The sequence below is a fragment of the Cyprinus carpio genome, chromosome B24, assembly GCF_018340385.1.
Source record: "Cyprinus carpio isolate SPL01 chromosome B24, ASM1834038v1, whole genome shotgun sequence".
In the NCBI taxonomy this organism is placed as follows: domain Eukaryota; kingdom Metazoa; phylum Chordata; class Actinopteri; order Cypriniformes; family Cyprinidae; genus Cyprinus; species Cyprinus carpio.
In genome coordinates this window covers 23,273,310-23,291,097 of record NC_056620.1, presented here as the reverse complement: position 1 = coordinate 23,291,097, position 17,788 = coordinate 23,273,310, and the positions used below count along the sequence as shown (strand labels likewise).

Sequence of the window (17,788 nt, the reverse complement as noted above, 5' to 3'; positions counted from 1 at the left end):
GGACTGGAGAGAGAGATAAATTGACGAATTAGATAAAAACATCCGTGATTTAAGTTTGTTCAACTGAGCTGGATGTGAAAAATGTGTAATATGAGTTCATAACTCCATCTGTTGGTCAGAGAAAGCATCGCATGGTGCATCTAGTGAGTAATTTTAATTATGCATGCATGTTCTTTAATCCAAATATCATTGCGCGAGATGCATCATCATTTTGTTTTAAATTTACAATGCAATGCATGGTTTAAATACTTGCATATAATATTTCTGAGTAGGCCATACGCTTATGTGAAGTTGAAATGTATTGCAGGCCTAACAAACTTGTGGTCTTTACACAACAGTGCCAGATTGCACATTCATAAATGGTTGATTTTGGACATGACAGACCTCCTCATCCAACTGCACCAATATTTTCACATTTAAGGTAGACTTTTGTCCAGTTTCGTGTCATTTAAAGTCTTTATTTATATAGTTATGGTAGCTAAAAGACTCCTCATAGAGAGTTTTTATGTTAGCATATTAATTAGACAATAATATATCATATATAATAATAAATCTATCTTTATTGTTTGACTAAACTCAAAAGAGAATATAGCAAAATATAGGCTAACTTAATTAATTTGTTCCCTGCTAGCTAAATTTCACAAGCATAGACAAAAATCAGTTTCTAAGCCTCTCTTTTCTTTATTCAGAGTTGATATGCAAACGATCCAAAGCTGTGTTAATCCTAAAGTTCATAAGCGTTTTAAACCATGTTTATTTTCTTTGCGTTCCACCAAGTTTATAGCCGTTTTTATTTTTTTTAAATAATTTAATAAAACTATAAGCAAATGCTATATTATGACTCTAATGCTATGATTATATGTGCGTGTATTTATGTATTTATAGTTATTTATTCGCTCGTTCGGCTCACGCCTCGAGCGCGCGCCGGCACTTCTTGGCGTAACGGAAGTGACATCACGACGTCAACATGCAAGATGGCGACGCATCACAGGCAGAATGCAGCGGGGCGCAGGAAAGTGCAGGTGAATGTTTGACACTTGCGAGTGCGCTTGTGATGTGCGTGTGTAGTCTGTGTGTCGATGGCGGTCTTCAGACTCGCGGATCGATGTGTGAGGGCTGTTTCGGTCCCGGATGTGAGCGTTTGTGTGCCGCACAGGAAGGTGGAGGCCGGGCTGTGTCTCAAAATCTAGTGTGCTGCCTTCTAGACTGCAGTTTTGAGTCAAGTGTCCGAGAATGCAGTATACTGAGTCTGTATAGACTGCTAACTGCAGCTCATTATAATATAAACAGGCTGTGTTGAGGTTTAGATGATCATTAAGGGCTGCAGAGTGAAAGAGGAACTGGTTTTAGTCACAGATTTGGGGTTTTAAAGGTCATCTCGTATCTTTGGTCGTTGCCATGACAACATATATGCACATAGCATGCTGAACAGATCATGTGTGTCATGTGGTCAGCATGCATATCTCTATAAGCACATGCATAATGAACATATAAATATCTAAAACATGAGCGGATAGATTTTTAACTTATAAATATGAGCACAATACAAACTAAACACATTTATATTGGAATAAACCCTAACTTTACTGTAGATGCCCGCATACTGTACACATTATGCATGTATTTATGCTTTGCAAACAAAATGTGTATTGAATATTGTTGTTGTGAAAACCGAAGACATCTATAATTTTTTTCTTAAATAAGAAACTTGAGAATGATTTGTTTTTTAAGTAGCTTATATTATAAATATATTCTATTGTTTTTTTTAATTAATTGTTGTGATGACATTTATACTTGTATTGATTGTAGTTGTTCCAAAAAATAAATTTTTTAAAATGAAATTGAATGCAAAATTTAGCCTATATTTCTTTCTGACACAAAAAGTTGCTAAAAATAAAACTTAAAAAAAAACTTAATTTTTTTTTTTTGTGCTATTCAGAAACTGATAGTCTGTATTTTATTTATATTTAATATATTTATATTTATCGAAAATAAAAGTTTCAAAGTCTTTACATGACTTTTACCGTGTTGTATTTTTAGGAGGGAGATAAATAAATAAATATTTTTATTTATGTTTTTTTTTTTTTTGTGTGTTTTTTGTTGTAGATTTTAATTATAAAAGTTTATATATTAAGTTTTATGTTAAAGATATAAAAGTACATTTTAATGCAAATTAGGCTATTTGGAAATTAAAATAAACTGAACAGTATTGTGAACAAAAATTTTATTTCAATTAAATTAAATTTTCTTGCAATTAATAATGGCTTAACAGTCAGAATGTTTTGTGTTTTTTAAATATTTTAATCAAAGAAAAAAATAGCTGTGCTTCATGACATTCACAGTTTTCCATTTTATTTTTATTCCTATGTTTCTTATGAAAAGAGAGTGAATAAAAAAGGATGAAAAGTAAATAAAATCAAGTATCAACGCAAGCATTTTAAATGTAACAAATCATAATTCACATCTAAAATGGTAAAATCTCCATTTTTCAGTGTCTGGTTCTGTGCCGATTAATCAGTAGACCTCTAATGTTGAGCATGTGTGTGTTGCAGGTGTCATACGTGATCAGAGACGAGGTGGAGAAATATAATCGTAATGGAGTCAATGCACTACAGCTGGATCCAGCACTTAACCGGCTCTTCACCGCCGGACGAGACTCCATCATCAGGATATGGAGCATTAACCAGCACAAGGTAACCCGTCAGTCTTTAATCCTGTGCATGTGATGTCAAAACTAAACCAAAACTAACCTGTCTGTCACTAAACCTGTGCATGTGATGTCTAAACTAACCCGTCAGTCTTTAAACCTGTGCATGTGATGTCAAAACTAAACCAAAACTAACCCGTCTGTCACTAAACCTGTGCATGTGATGTCTAAACTAACCCGTCAGTCTTTAAACCTGTGCATGTGATGTCTAAACTAACCCGTCAGTCACTAAACCTGTGCATGTGATGTCTAAACTAACCCGTCAGTCACTAAACCTGTGCATGTGATGTCAAAACTAACCCGTCTGTCACTAAACCTGTGCATGTGATGTCTAAACTAACCCGTCTGTCACTAAACCTGTGCATGTGATGTCAAAACTAACCCGTCTGTCACTAAACCTGTGCATGTGATGTCTAAACTAACCCGTCTGTCACTAAACATGTGCATGAGATGTCAATACTAACCCGTCTGTCACTAAACCTGTGCATGTGATGTCTAAACTAACCCGTCTGTCACTAAACCTGTGCATGTGATGTCTAAACTAACCCGTCTGTCACTAAACCTGTGCATGTGATGTCTAAACTAACCCGTCAGTCACTAAACCTGTGCATGTGATGTCAAAACTAACCCGTCAGTCACTAAACCTGTGCATGTGATGTCTAAACTAACCCGTCAGTCACTAAACCTGTGCATGTGATGTCTAAACTAACCCGTCAGTCACTAAACCTGTGCATGTGATGTCTAAACTAACCCGTCAGTCACTAAACCTGTGCATGTGATGTCTAAACTAACCCGTCTGTCACTAAACCTGTGCATGTGATGTCTAAACTAACCCGTCTGTCACTAAACCTGTGCATGTGATGTCTAAACTAACCCTTCAGTCACTAAACCCGTGCATGTTATGTCTAAACTAACCCGTCAGCCACTAAACCCGTGCATGTGATGTCAAAACTAAACCAAAACTAACCCTTCAGTCACTAAACCTGTGCATGTGATGTCTAAACTAACCCGTCAGTCACTAAACATGTGCATGTGATATCAAAACTAACCCGTCAGTCTTTAATCCTGTGCATGTGATGTCTAAACTAAACCAAAACTAACCTCTCAGTCACTAAACCTGTGCATGTGATGTCTAAACTAACCCGTCAGTCACTAAATGTGAATGTGATGTCAAAACACTTCCCTGGCCTTTGAAACGACGTTCCTGCTCTTGTGTGTGTGTGTGTGTGTGTGTGTGTGTGTGTGTGTGTGTGTGTGTGTGTGTGTGTGTGTGTGTGTGTTTTGCAGCCGGATCCGTACATTGCATCGATGGAGCATCACACAGACTGGGTCAATGACATCGTCCTCTGCTGCAACGGCAAAACACGTGAGTGCTTGACGTGTGCAGTGCAGTTCTAATGTTGTTTTATGAATGCAGTACAGATAGGTATGTTTGTGTGTTGTGTCTGCAGTGATATCAGCGTCGTCAGACACTACGGTGAAGGTCTGGAACGCACACAAGGGCTTCTGCATGTCAACACTGCGAACACATAAGGTACGGTCAAGGTTTCAATCAGCCTGATGACACAATGTCACATGCACATCCAAACAAACCAGGTGCATGGCCAAACACATCCAAGAAAGCCTTCAAAAAACATAATAGACACAAGCAATATGTTGCCCCTTTATTTCACTGTTCTGCATGGGTTTGCAGCCCATTTGTGTTTTTAATTAAATGCAAAGAGTGTCTAGTATCTACCAGTTGAATACATGTTTTTCATGCTTTTCTATATTAAAGTGTGCATCATGTGTGTTTCTATTTTTATAGTTTCTTTTGTATTCTTATTTATTGTAGGACTATGTTAAAGCATTGGCATACGCTAAAGACAAAGAGCTGGTGGCTTCTGCAGGACTGGACAGACAGATCTTTCTCTGGGATGTGAACACACTGACCGCGCTGACCGCGTCCAATAACACCGTCACTAGTGAGTTCTGATGTTCATTTAATTTTATATATTTTTTAGAATATTTTCCCCCCGGATTATTATATTTAAATATCTGATATGAAGAACACATCAATTGTTATTTATTTATTGAACTTTATTTTACATTTTGACGTGAGCAATCCAAACCCAAATTCGGCGTTAAAGAGTCAACAAATCCTGGACTTTAGTTTATGTAAAGTATCAATAGAGTGTGAAAATCATATTCTTTGTTGTACAGCATCTTCTCTCAGCGGAAACAAGGACTCCATCTACAGTCTGGCCATGAATCAGATGGGGACGGTTATAGTGTCAGGATCCACTGAAAAGGTTTGAATCCATTATCTTTCATCAAAATACATTTAACTGAACTGTCCCCGTCCCACCTGTGGGACGCTTGGCACTCTTTTTTGTTGTTGTCCTTTTTCTCTATCAAATCTTTTAGTAATCATCATAAATTATATATTATTTGAAAGCGTAGAAGCCCGAGATTCATCCTGTGAAAACCACGGAACTGTTACCATGGAAATGGTACTTTAAAATCTTATGCCGGTCTCCTCCCCCTTAGTGGGCAGTGTCAAGTGTCATATTACAAAATCTTTTAGAATCAAAACTTTTTATAATCTTGGCAACAAACATATCATTGGAAAGGTCTGAGTCTCAGGATTCCATATTTGGTGGTATTTTGAGATGACATTTGTGACAGAAAATGCATTAAAAAAATTCTGTGGTGTTTGGATGGCACCCGGTGGCTGTTTGTGGTATGACGATTTTTTTCATATCAACTTCAAATTCGGAACATAACTTATTTAGACACAAGGCTTTAGTTTTATAGTAAAACCTGTAATGTAAAATATTTCTGATAAATAAAATAAAATTAATATAGTGCATTGTATTTAAAGCACATTTAAACTTTTATAACTTTTTGATACTTTAATTTCCACTTTTGCCAAAATCTGTTAATTGTCTTCTTTAAAAAGAGACCAACCTTAGGTCTATATTCCAAAGTGTTCATAGATTACAAAAATTTAAGTTTGGATAGTGCACTTTGATGCCTATTTTAAAAAATGGGGGGTGACAGTTAAAGGGTTAATACTGTGTATTTTTATTGTGTGGAAAATGCATGGCATTTTTATTACATTTTCATAGTTTTCTTTTAATGAACGTTGTCTCTTACAGTAATTTTTGAAGATGATATTGTATGGAGTATATACTGCGTTCTCTTTTTCTCACAGTTTTACCTGCATGTCTTAAAATTGAAATCTGTTATTTATACAGATGCCTGATGCTCCGACTCTCTTTCTGATGCTGCTAGTTTCACATTGTCTTTGTTTTGTTGATTTGTTGGTCAGGTTCTGAGAGTGTGGGACCCGCGAACCTGTGCCAAACTGATGAAGCTGAAAGGACACACGGACAACGTTAAATCACTGCTGCTCAACAGAGACGGGACTCAGGTGAGACAACTCACAAACTGTCTACAAACCAGAAACACACTTTTTGTCAGTCGAACCCCTTCGAGCCCTCTGAGATTTTAAGTTAACGTTTCAATCATTTTCAAAAACGACACATTTACATGTTCATATTTTTAGTGGCTGTTTTATATATATATATATATATTCTGAGATTTTAATATATATCAAATATATGGAAATATACTATTTTTTATGAAATTGAAAGAAGTTTCTTTTAAATCATCAATATAATTTATTTTACAATTTATTTTTATTTAAAAACATATACATTTTTAATTGGACTCTAAAATTATGTTTTAATTAATATACAAGTAATTTATTCCTGTGATGCAAAGCTGAATTTCAGCATTCATTACTCCAGCACCAGGGGCATGTATCTTATAGCACATGATCATTAAAAAAATATTCGATTTATTATGAGTGTTGGAAAACAGTTCTGCTGTTAATAATTTGATGAATACAAAGGTTTTAAAAAGAACTGCATTTTTCAAAATTAATTAATTTTCATATGCCCACAATGCATTCACACTATCATTTTTACATTTAGTCATCCTTGCTGGATCAAAAGATGATTTTATCTGAAAGCGACTTAGAAAGAGGATGTAGTAGATTGTTAGCAAAAGACTCTCACAATCAACAACATAGCAATTTTTAGATTAAGTGCTTTTTATAACAAGTCTCAGTAGCTTAATGCAGAAAAAATAGTCAAGAGCAAGAACTGATTTTGAAATGAATCATCATATAAATAAAATCATGTGATAATAAAACCACTAGATCACAGAAAAAGATAATTTAGAGTATAATAAAGTGTTCGAGGCCTTTTATTTTAAATTGTAATCAGATTTCCACAATATTACATTTTTTTTTGTATTTTTGATCATAATAAATATGAGCAGAACTTCTTTCAAAAACATTAAAATAGCAATGTTTTCCAAACTTTTCTTATACTGTTTATATAATATAAAACAAGTACAGTTAGTAATAATAAATAGAGTGCATTATGTCTATAAAGGGGCAAGCATTTTTCACAAATATAGGAATGAGAATTAGAATTAAAAAATATAATGCATGTTTTAATTAATTACAAGTTTTTTATTTACTTTTTGTAATTAATTTATTTTTAATTAGGGGTGTATAAGTTAATATGCATGCTCTTCAGAACATTTTCATGTCAGTTTTCACCTTTATTGTTTGTGTGGTCAGTGTCTCTCGGGGAGCTCAGACGGGACGATCCGGCTCTGGTCTCTGGGTCAGCAGCGCTGTATCGCCACGTACCGCGTTCACGACGAGGGCGTCTGGGCGCTGCAGGTCAACGAGGCCTTCACACACGTGTACTCCGGAGGCCGCGACCGGAAGATCTACTGTACAGACCTGCGCAGTCCTGACATCCGTGTGCTGATCTGTGAGGAGAACGCTCCCGTGCTGAAGGTGCACACAACACTTTCTTAACTTCTGAAGTTCATTTCTGTTGGGGTTACACTTATTTTTTAGTGCACTTCTATTGAAATGAGGTGAAATGTGGGGTGTAGAATAAATACATTTGAATGAAATATTTAAAAAGTATCTAAGATGGAATATAAAGTTTGAGATCAGTTAGATTTTGAATGTTTTTAAGGAAGTGTCTTCTGCTCATCAAGGCTGCATTTATTTGATCAAAAATAACTGTAATATTGTGAAATATTTTTACAGTTTAAAAGAACTGTTTTCTTTTTGAATATATTTTAAAATGTAATTTATTTCTGTAATTTTCAGCATCATTACTCCAGTCTTCAGTGTCACATGATCTTCAGAAATCATTCTGATATGATGATTTGTAATCAGTGATTGAAACAGTTGTGCTGCTTAATATTTTTTTTGGAAGCTGTGATACTTTTATCAGGATTTTTTGATGAATAAAAAGTTAAAATAGAAGTCTTTACGATCACTTTGTATCAATTTAGCACATCCTTGCTGAATAAAAGTATAAAAAAACATTTAAAAAGAAAGAAAGAAATGTGCTGACCCCAAACTTTTGAACAGTACTGTTACAAAAGATTTATATTTTAAATAAATGCCGTTCTTTTAAACTTTTTATTCATCAAAGAATCCTGAAAAAAGTATCACAGCTTCCAAAAACAGTTTCCAGCACTGATAATAAATCATCATATTAGAATGATTTCTGAAGATCATGTGACACTGAAGACCGGAGTAATGATGCTGAAAATACAGCTGTGCATCACAGAAATAAATTATAGTTCAACAGAGATTCACACAGAAAACAGTTCTTTTAAACTGTAAAAATATTTCAAAATATTGCAGTTTTTTTCTGTATTTTTGATCAAATAAATGCAGTCTTGATGAGCAGAAGAATCTCCTGTAAAAAACATTAAAAATCGTTCTGATCACAAAGCTTTTGACCAGTAGTGCGTATATATATATATATATATATATATATATATATATATATACACACACACACACACACACTCCCATAAGCATTCCCATAGACTTTAAATCAAGAGTGCAAGTTTATGCGTCAAACAGGGCTATAAACTACCGCAGCAGCTGTGGAGCGTGAGCAGCTAATAGGAAGGAAGTGAGAGTCACTGAGGTGTGAATGTGTGCTCTCCTGTCTCTCAGATGGAGCTGGACCGGTCAGCTGATCCGCATTCGGCCATCTGGGTTTCCACCACGAAGTCCACGGTTAATAAGTGGGTAAGTGCAGCTGGTGAGCCGCCGTGACGGTACACACACGTGAAAGAGTCAAATAACTAAAACTGTAAAGCTGTATCAGTGATACTAACATAACACTGGTGCATTATTGAGTTTCTCTGATACTGGGCATTGTTTTGAATAGTCTGTGTTTTTATCCAGTCTCTGAAGGGTATCCATAATTTCCGAGCGTCTGGTGATTATGACAATGACTGCAGCGCTCCGCTGACGCCGCTGTGCACGCAGACAGAGCAAGTGATCAAAGGTACGCCTGCGTTTACATGGGCTCCACAGGATCTTCAGATATACTCAATCATTACAGTCTCTTTAGCATGATAATATAAAAGGTCTTGTATTTAAGTTATAATTAATTTCGTTTATTTTTTGTCATAATTAGTGTTTTTAATATTCATATATTTTTTATTTTTATATATAAAGGTATAATTTACTGTATATTAGTATATATACTATATATAATATATATATATACTATATAAGATATATATATATATATATATATATATATATAATTAGGATAATTACACACACATTTACTATATATAATTTTTTATTTTAATTAATATTAATATTTTTTAAATTTTAATTGTATTTTTTTTATAAATTATTATAATTACTGTGTATATATTATGATTATTATTATTATTATTATTAATAATAATAATAATAATAATAATAATTTCACACACACTCAACCGGTCAAAACTTTGGCATCAGTAAGACTTGTAATGTTTTTTAAAAAGTCTCTTCTGCTCATCAAGGCTGGATTTATTTGAACAAAAATACAGAAAAAAAAACAGTAATCTTGCAAAATGTTATTAGAATATCAAATAATGATTTCTATTTTAATATCCTTTAAAATAAAATTTATTTCCGTGATGCAAAGCTGAATTATCATCATCATTACTCCAGTATAAAGTGTGACATGATCTTCAGAAATCATAATAATATGCAGATTTATTATTAGAATTATTAATGTTGGAAACAGTTGTGCTGCCAAATATTTTTTGGGAAACTGTGATACTTTTTTCAGGATTCTTTGATGAATAAAAAGTTCAAAAGAACAGCATTTATTCAAAATATAAATCTTTGCTATCACTTATCACAGAGTAATAGCTGATGGAAATTCAGCTTTGCATCACAGAAATAAATTATATCTTAAAGGATATTAAAACAGAAACTATTATTTTATATTCTAATAACATTTTGCAAGATTACTGTATTTTTCTGTATTTTTTGATCAAATAAAAGCAGCCTTGATGAGCAGAAGAGACTTCTTTAAAAACATTACAAGTCTTACTGATCCCAAACTTATGAGTTTTTAATGTTTTAGTGTGAATTATTATAGTTCCTCCAGTGCATGTCTTGTTTTGTCCTGTAGGTGGCGCCAGTATAATTCAGTGCCACATTCTGAACGACAAGCGACACATTCTGACCAAAGACACCAACAATAACGTGGCGTACTGGGATGTGCTGAAGGTAACGTTTACACGCGTGTCCCTCTAAACGTGATCCGTCCGTCATGTGACCGCTCCTCTGTGTTGCAGGCCTGTAAAGTTGAAGACTTGGGCAAGATGGAGTTTGACGAAGAGATCAAGAAAAGGTTCAAGACGGTTTATGTGCCGAACTGGTTTTCGGTGGATCTGAAGACAGGGGTGCGTAACAGCAAGACATGTGTTGAGGGCACATCTTCAGTGAAGGTTTTATTAATCGGTAGCTTGTGTTTGACAGATGCTGACGATAACGCTGGACGAGAGCGACTGCTTTGCAGCCTGGGTTTCTGCTAAAGACGCTGGCTTCACCAGCCCTGACGGATCCGACCCGAAACGTGAGCCGAGCCTCCGGCGCCGTCTGCTTACGGTGACAGATGATGATAAATGAGTTCTGAGTGTGTGTGTTGTGCTGCAGTGAATCTGGGCGGACTGCTGCTGCAGGCTCTGCTGGAGTACTGGCCTCGCACTCACATCAACCCCTCGGACGACGAGACCGAACTCAATCACGGGAGCGGTGAAGACTCACCCCTTAACTAAAACACTAACTCTTCCTCTCTGTTAAATACACTGAGCTTGCCATGAAAATAGCCATAGATGATGGTATGACAATTAAAAAAAAATAATAAAAAAATAAATTTATTAAATGCTGATTGGAAAATTTAATATACGGTAAAATAAATCATATTAAAAAAAAAATTTAATTAAAAAAAAAAAAATATATATATATATATATATATATATATGTATATATATATATTAAATGAAATTAAATATCATAAATAAATCATAATAAATATATATAATGTTTAGTTTTGTTTGTATTAAATTATATATAAATTTTTTAGTTTTATTATTATTATTATTTTTATTTTTTATCATTGTCAAATCACATAATTCATTGTTTTATTATTATTATTATTATATAATGCAATATGTAATAATATTACTAAATCTAGATATAGTATTTTTTCAATAATTAACATATTACACATATGCATGTAAAATGGCACATTTTAAAAGTAGTAATAATAAATAGCAATAATTATAAACTTGCATATTGTATTTTTGTAATATAAAAGTTATAATTAATTTGACAGAATAATATCCAAGTTTGTAATTACTGTGTTATATGATGATAATAATAATAATAAGAGAACCTATGTAACTAACAAATTTATGTTCATTATACATATTTTTATAAAGCTAGATAATAATAAAAATATTTGATTACATTAAATTATATAAATATATATGTGTATATTAAGTAATTTTATATTTTATAATGAATATGTAAATTATGTAAAATACTTGTATTATAAATATTTTTGTTTATTGCTAGATAATAATAATAATAATAAGAGAACCTATGTAACTAACAAATTTATATTCATTATACATATTTTTATAAAGCTAGATAATAATAATAATAAAATATATGATTATATTAAATTATATAAATATATATGTGTATATTTGTAAGTAATTTTATATATTATATGTAATAATGAATATGTAAATTATGTAAAATACATATATTAATTATAAATATTTTTGTTTATTGCTAGATGATAATAATAATAATAATAATAATAATAATAATAAGAGGACCTATGTAACTAACACACACACATTTTATATATTTAAATTTATATTTATTATACATATTTTTATAAAGCTAGATAATAATAATGAATACATTAAATTATATAAATATACATGCATATATTATATAAATAATGTTTTATATTATATGTAATAATATGTAAAATATTTATATTGTACATATTTTTGTTTATTGCTAGATAATAATAATGTACAGTAATTAATTACTATTCAGCAGGAATTAATGTTGGACAGGGCTTGATTTTGCGTGTTTATTTTTCTTTATAAAATTAAAAATAAATCTTTATTTGGATTCCATGCTCAGTGTTTTCTGAAGCGATGCTGAATTCTTCAGAGGATATCTGGTGTGTTTCATCAGTGAACGGCGAGCACGAGAGCCGGATACAGAAAGGAAACGGATATTTCCAGGTGCCGCCGCACACTCCGGTGATCTTCGGCGAAGCGGGAGGGAGGACGTTATTCAGGTGTGTGTCTCCTGTTCGATCTTCTCTGTAGACGCCGGTGTTCGCTGATGAAATGTCGTCTGTGCTCAGGCTGCTGTGTCGAGACTCCGGCGGAGAAACGGAGTCCATGTTACTGAACGAGACGGTCCCGCAGTGGGTCATCGACATCACAGTGGACGTAAGTGTCCGTGAAGTCCTCTTCAAAGGGATTTACACGTGATTTCTGTCTTATAAGTGCATTTCTTTCTTTCTCTTACAGAAAAACATGCCCAAATTCAACAAAATCCCGTTCTACCTCCAGCCCCATTCGTCCTCCGGAGCAAAAACATTAAAGAAGTACGTGTGATCCGTCTGAGGCTTCTTACACAGAGACTGTTGGATGCAACAGTTGGATCTTGGTGTAAAAATCCCTCGATTTTCTCTCTAGAGGGGTAGATTTATAACAATACTTTAAAGATGGATCTACAGGTTTATCTTGGTTTAAAGGCACAGTTCACCCAAATTGTCGTAATTTATTCCCCCTCAAGTTGTTTTTCTGAAAAAATATTTGTCAAAAATATTTAAAAATTTTTAATTAAATTTATTATTTTGTATTTTTTTTAAATTATATATTTTAAATAGTTAAAAAAAAATTATATATATATATACTATATATATATATATATATATATATATATATATTTAAAATATATAATTAAAAAAATAATAATAATTTAAAAAATCATATACTGTATATAAAGAAATACATATTTATATATAAACAGTTGCTGGTACCCATTGACTTCCATAGTGTTTTTTTTTTTTGTTTTTTTTACTACTATGGAAGTCAATGGGTACCGTCAACTGTACGGTTTCCTACATTATTCAAAATAAGATAATTTTTAAAAATAAATTTTGAAGAATATTGAGAACCAGACAGTTGACTGTAGCCAATGGCTTCCATAGAAGAAAAAAAAAATAATAATACTATAGAAGTCAATGGCTACCAGCCACTGTTTGGTTCTTCAAAACATCTTATTTTGAAGAATGTTGGGAACCAAATACTTGCCTGTAGCCTTTGACTTCCTTAGTAGGGAAAAAATTACTATGGAAGTCAATGGGTACCGTCAACTATATGGTTTCCAACATTATTTAAAATAACATAATTTTTAAAGATATATTATGAAGAATATTGATAATTTTTAAGTTTATTTTATGAAGTGGTTTTGATAGTCAAAAAGTTTAATGTAGCAAATGGATTAAATAGTATATAGGTTAATAACTACCTGCCACTGTTTGGTTCTTCAAAACGTCTTCAAAATATCTTATTTTGAAGAATGCTGGGAACCAAATACTTGGCAGTAGCCATTGACTTCCATAGTAAGGAAAAAAATATTATGGAAGTCAATGGGTACCGTCAACTGTATGGTTTCCAACATTCTTCATATTAAAATATTTTATTTTATGTTGAAGATAGGATATAATATAGTTTTGGTTTGGAAGGATTAAATTAAGAATGAATAATTAATAAATTTTTTTGGATGAAGTGTGCCTTTAAAATTCTTTATTGAAGTTTTTATAAATAAACTGGACTGAAAAAGTGGGCGATTGTTTATTTTTTTTATCATCCGTTCATGGCATCTGTTGCACAGACGGTAATATCAGCTCATCTCAGAATGCACTTATTGGATGTGGTTGCACATCGACATGCATGGAAGTGAAGAGTCGTGTGTTTGTAGGGATCGTCTGTCGGCCAGTGACATGTTACAGGTGAGGAAGGTGATGGAGCACGTGTACGAGAAGATCATAAACCTGGACAGCGAGTCGCAGACGGGCGCTGCGTCCGCAGAGAAGCCCAGCGAGCAGAAGGAGGAGGAGGACATGGCAGTGCTAGCGGAGGAGAAGATCGAGCTGCTCTGTCAAGACCAGGTATTTCTGTAGAAGACTAAAACACACTTTTGTCACACTGTACCTAATTTCATTTGTTTTTTAACATTAGAGCACTGCATTAGAGCACTAACTATAGCCAATTTATTATCTTTACAATAGAGTTGCATGTGCAAAATATCATAGTACTGTACTTATACAATAGAATGCATAATGATTCAATTGACGAGGCTTTCTTAAATTAAACATAAATATAAAAAAAGCTAAATCGGCTATGACACATTCCTTATTCATCATTTTGTAGATTTAGAATTTTAAAATATTATCGCATTTTATGCAAAAAATGTACATCGCTCCGACCCAAGTTGACAAAAATGATCTGTCTTTTAATAATTGCTTGTAAATCTCTTATTATGCTAAAATATTGGATTCAAAGTTGTTTTCTTTTAATATGCATGGGTTATTTATTTCTTTTTGGAACCGTTTGATCATAAGCCTCATTGATTTGAGCTCATGCACCGGAGTTTTTCAGTGAAAAAACATTATTTGTGGGTGTTTTTGGCTCAAAAACCGATGTGCATGAGCTCAGATCAATGCAGCTTACGATCAAAAAATAATCTGGAAGTTGTTAGTCCAGTGCCATAACATTAACTAGCAATTCTGGAGGGAAATAATAATAATAAAACAAATAAATAAAAACATCTAATGCCATAATTACGACTTCCCAACTATATAATCTAAAATATTACCTTCCCATGAATGCACCATCAGATCGGTCTTCTTCATGTATATAGACTTAATTACTCAGAATGCGAATTTAAAGAAATATCCTCTTTGTGACATGATGTTGCATTGCTTTCCAAAGGTTCTGGATCCCAACATGGATCTGCGGACGGTGAAGCACTTCATCTGGAAGAGCGGCGGCGATCTGACGCTCCATTATCGGCAGAAATCCACGTGAGGTCGCGCCCCGTTTGAGGAAACTCACTTCACATTCAAAGCACACGCTCCCCTGCATTTCCTGGTTCTGTCTGACATCATCTTCCTCTTACGGGCCGCGCGGCTCACGCATGTTTATCAAAGAGTAGACAGGAAGGAGGAGCGCTGGAAAACACACCCGAAAGTGTTTTTGCCACCTGTATGGTTTTTAATCTTGTTTTTTTTCCTTGGCATGAATTCTCTTTTGATGAATGCCATTTTGAATGTGTCCGATGTTTTATTTGTTTTTGTTTTTTACCGCCACTTTCTCCTCTCCTCATTTAACATTCCAGCGACGTGTTCGTTGCAAACGACATCACGAAATCCGAGGAACTGGTTTCAAACGATCGAGGATCTTTAAGGAGCGCCGCGTAGATGGACCGAATGTCTGAGAAAACTCCAAGAACGCCGTTTCCCATCATGCATCTCTCTCTCACTGACGTGCTGCGATCATCAGTGCATCTGTTTTGTACATATATTGTAATTATTTTGTAGTCCACTTGAACTTGAGTTGGAGATTAGAAGGTTTTTATTTTTTTTTTAAAAATCCACGTTCTCTCCAAAAAGGTGCTTTTTCATGTAAAATACGATGATAGAAGAGTAGAGAGCAGCAATACTCGAAACATTATAAGCAGACATAGAAACTTTTTTTTTTTTTTTTTTTTTTTTTTTTAAGGAAGAATGTTTTTATTGCTGAAATGTGCTATTTGAAGATGTAGATGAGTTTGTTTCTTCATCAGATTTGGAGAAATGTAGCATTGCATCGCTCTCTCAGCAATGGATGTGAATGGGTGCCGTCAGAATGAGAGTCCAAACAGCTGATAAAAACACAGACTGGAGTGCTGTGGATGATTGTGATGTTTTAAATCAGCTGTTTGGACTCTCATTCTGACGGCACCCATTCATATCCATTGCTGAGAGAGTGATGCAGTGCTACATTTCTCCAAATCTGATTCACCCAAAAATGGAAATTCTTTACATATGCTGAAAATGTAAATAACTGTATGTGGTTGTCATGGAAATATCTGCATGAAGATTCTTTTAAAAAAATAACAGAGGACTGGTTCAGAACAATATGAGGGTGAATAAATGACGATTTTAATTTTTAGATGAATTATTCCTTCATCCTGATGTTTGCTGCTGAGGGTCATCTTTCCAGTGTGTGTGGACCGGAACAAACACTATAAATAAATAAATAAATATATATAAAAGCTATGAACTACTGAAGGATGACACAAAACTCAGTTCATATATGCAAAACAAAAAACTGTTCAGCAAACGTTTATCAATCATACAAAGATTTGCACAGTGTTCTATCAATATGTATTCATGTATATATTTGGTCTTCGGTTAAAGACAATTAAGATGATGATGATACAAAACCATCAGAAACTAAATCAAGAAAGGTTTTAAAACATCCCTTGTATTTATGCCTCCTGTGTTGATTGTAATCATATGCAGTATATTTTGGGTAAATAACAGCTTAATAAATTAATCAAGAATGATCGAGTTTAAATGCACACTTTTTTTTCTTCTTGAGAAGAACCGCAGGATCCGGGCAGGTGATGTTGACACAGTCAGATCCTGTTTAACATCCTGCTCGTGTTAGTAACCTGATGTTTACCTGCTCTGGAGCAGTTTTACAGGCTCATCTGGTTATTAAAGAAAAACGACAATAAACCGAAATGATTGTTATAAGCATTATATCATTCTTTAATGCATTTATGAAACTGCCTTTGAAAGCCTTCAGAGGAATCGTTCATCATGATACAAGAAGAGCTCATTTAATAAACCCTTTTGTAGTTATACTCTGATATATATTCAGTAACATGAACCCAAACTATGACATGCATCCTCCACGGCTCAGTCATCACTCCATATATTATCATTATTATATGCATGTCTCATTTTCAGAAGCAGTAACTGTGTCTGCATTTGCATATGTTAATATTTCGAAGGTAAGCATGAGGTGCGTTTCTCCGAGTTGATCACAAGTGACTCTTTTTTTATGATGAAGAATAAATAAGATTCAATGATACTTACGTTTACTGTTTACTCGTGTAGCTTCTGCGCAAACTATGCATTTAATAAAACATGTTTTTAAAAAATTTTTAGCACTTGAGCAGTGTACAGTGTGGCCTTTGGGCTTATATGATGAATAATCAGGTTATCAAATATGATGCATCAAAAAAAAAAAAAAAAAAAGTGTTTATTTATTTATATATATATATATATATATAAAATATATAGTTATGTTGATATGTTTGGTAAAGTTAATATTTTTGGTGTTTTTGAAAGAAGTTTCTTCTGCTCATCAAGTCTGCATTTATTTGATCAAAAATACAGAAAAAAAAATGTAATATTGTGATATATTATTACAATTTAAAATAATTGTTTTTAAATTTATTATACTTTAAATATCATTTATTTCTGTGATGCAAAGCTGAATTTTTAGGATCATTATCAACATGATCCTTTAGAAATCATACTAATATGATGATTCATTATCAAAGTTGGAAACAGTTCTGCTGCTTAA

The 17,788-nt window shown here is 33.3% G+C and overlaps 1 protein-coding gene across 1 annotated transcript; it reads left to right on the top strand.

Annotated features, from left to right (window-relative positions):
• Positions 1-893: 893 nt before the first annotated feature.
• On the top strand, positions 894-15,325 carry LOC109060015 (WD repeat-containing protein 48-like). Its single transcript, XM_042751671.1, has 19 exons — positions 894-1,022; positions 2,553-2,692; positions 3,997-4,073; positions 4,159-4,241; positions 4,542-4,671; positions 4,910-4,998; positions 6,021-6,122; positions 7,344-7,568; positions 8,760-8,834; positions 8,994-9,096; positions 10,231-10,328; positions 10,397-10,504; positions 10,581-10,677; positions 10,758-10,856; positions 12,324-12,429; positions 12,499-12,586; positions 12,668-12,744; positions 14,127-14,316; positions 15,140-15,325. Exons 1-19 carry the CDS (start codon positions 975-977, stop codon positions 15,233-15,235), a joined length of 2,031 nt encoding a protein of 676 aa, XP_042607605.1. The 5' UTR covers positions 894-974; the 3' UTR covers positions 15,236-15,325.
• Positions 15,326-17,788: the final 2,463 nt, after the last annotated feature.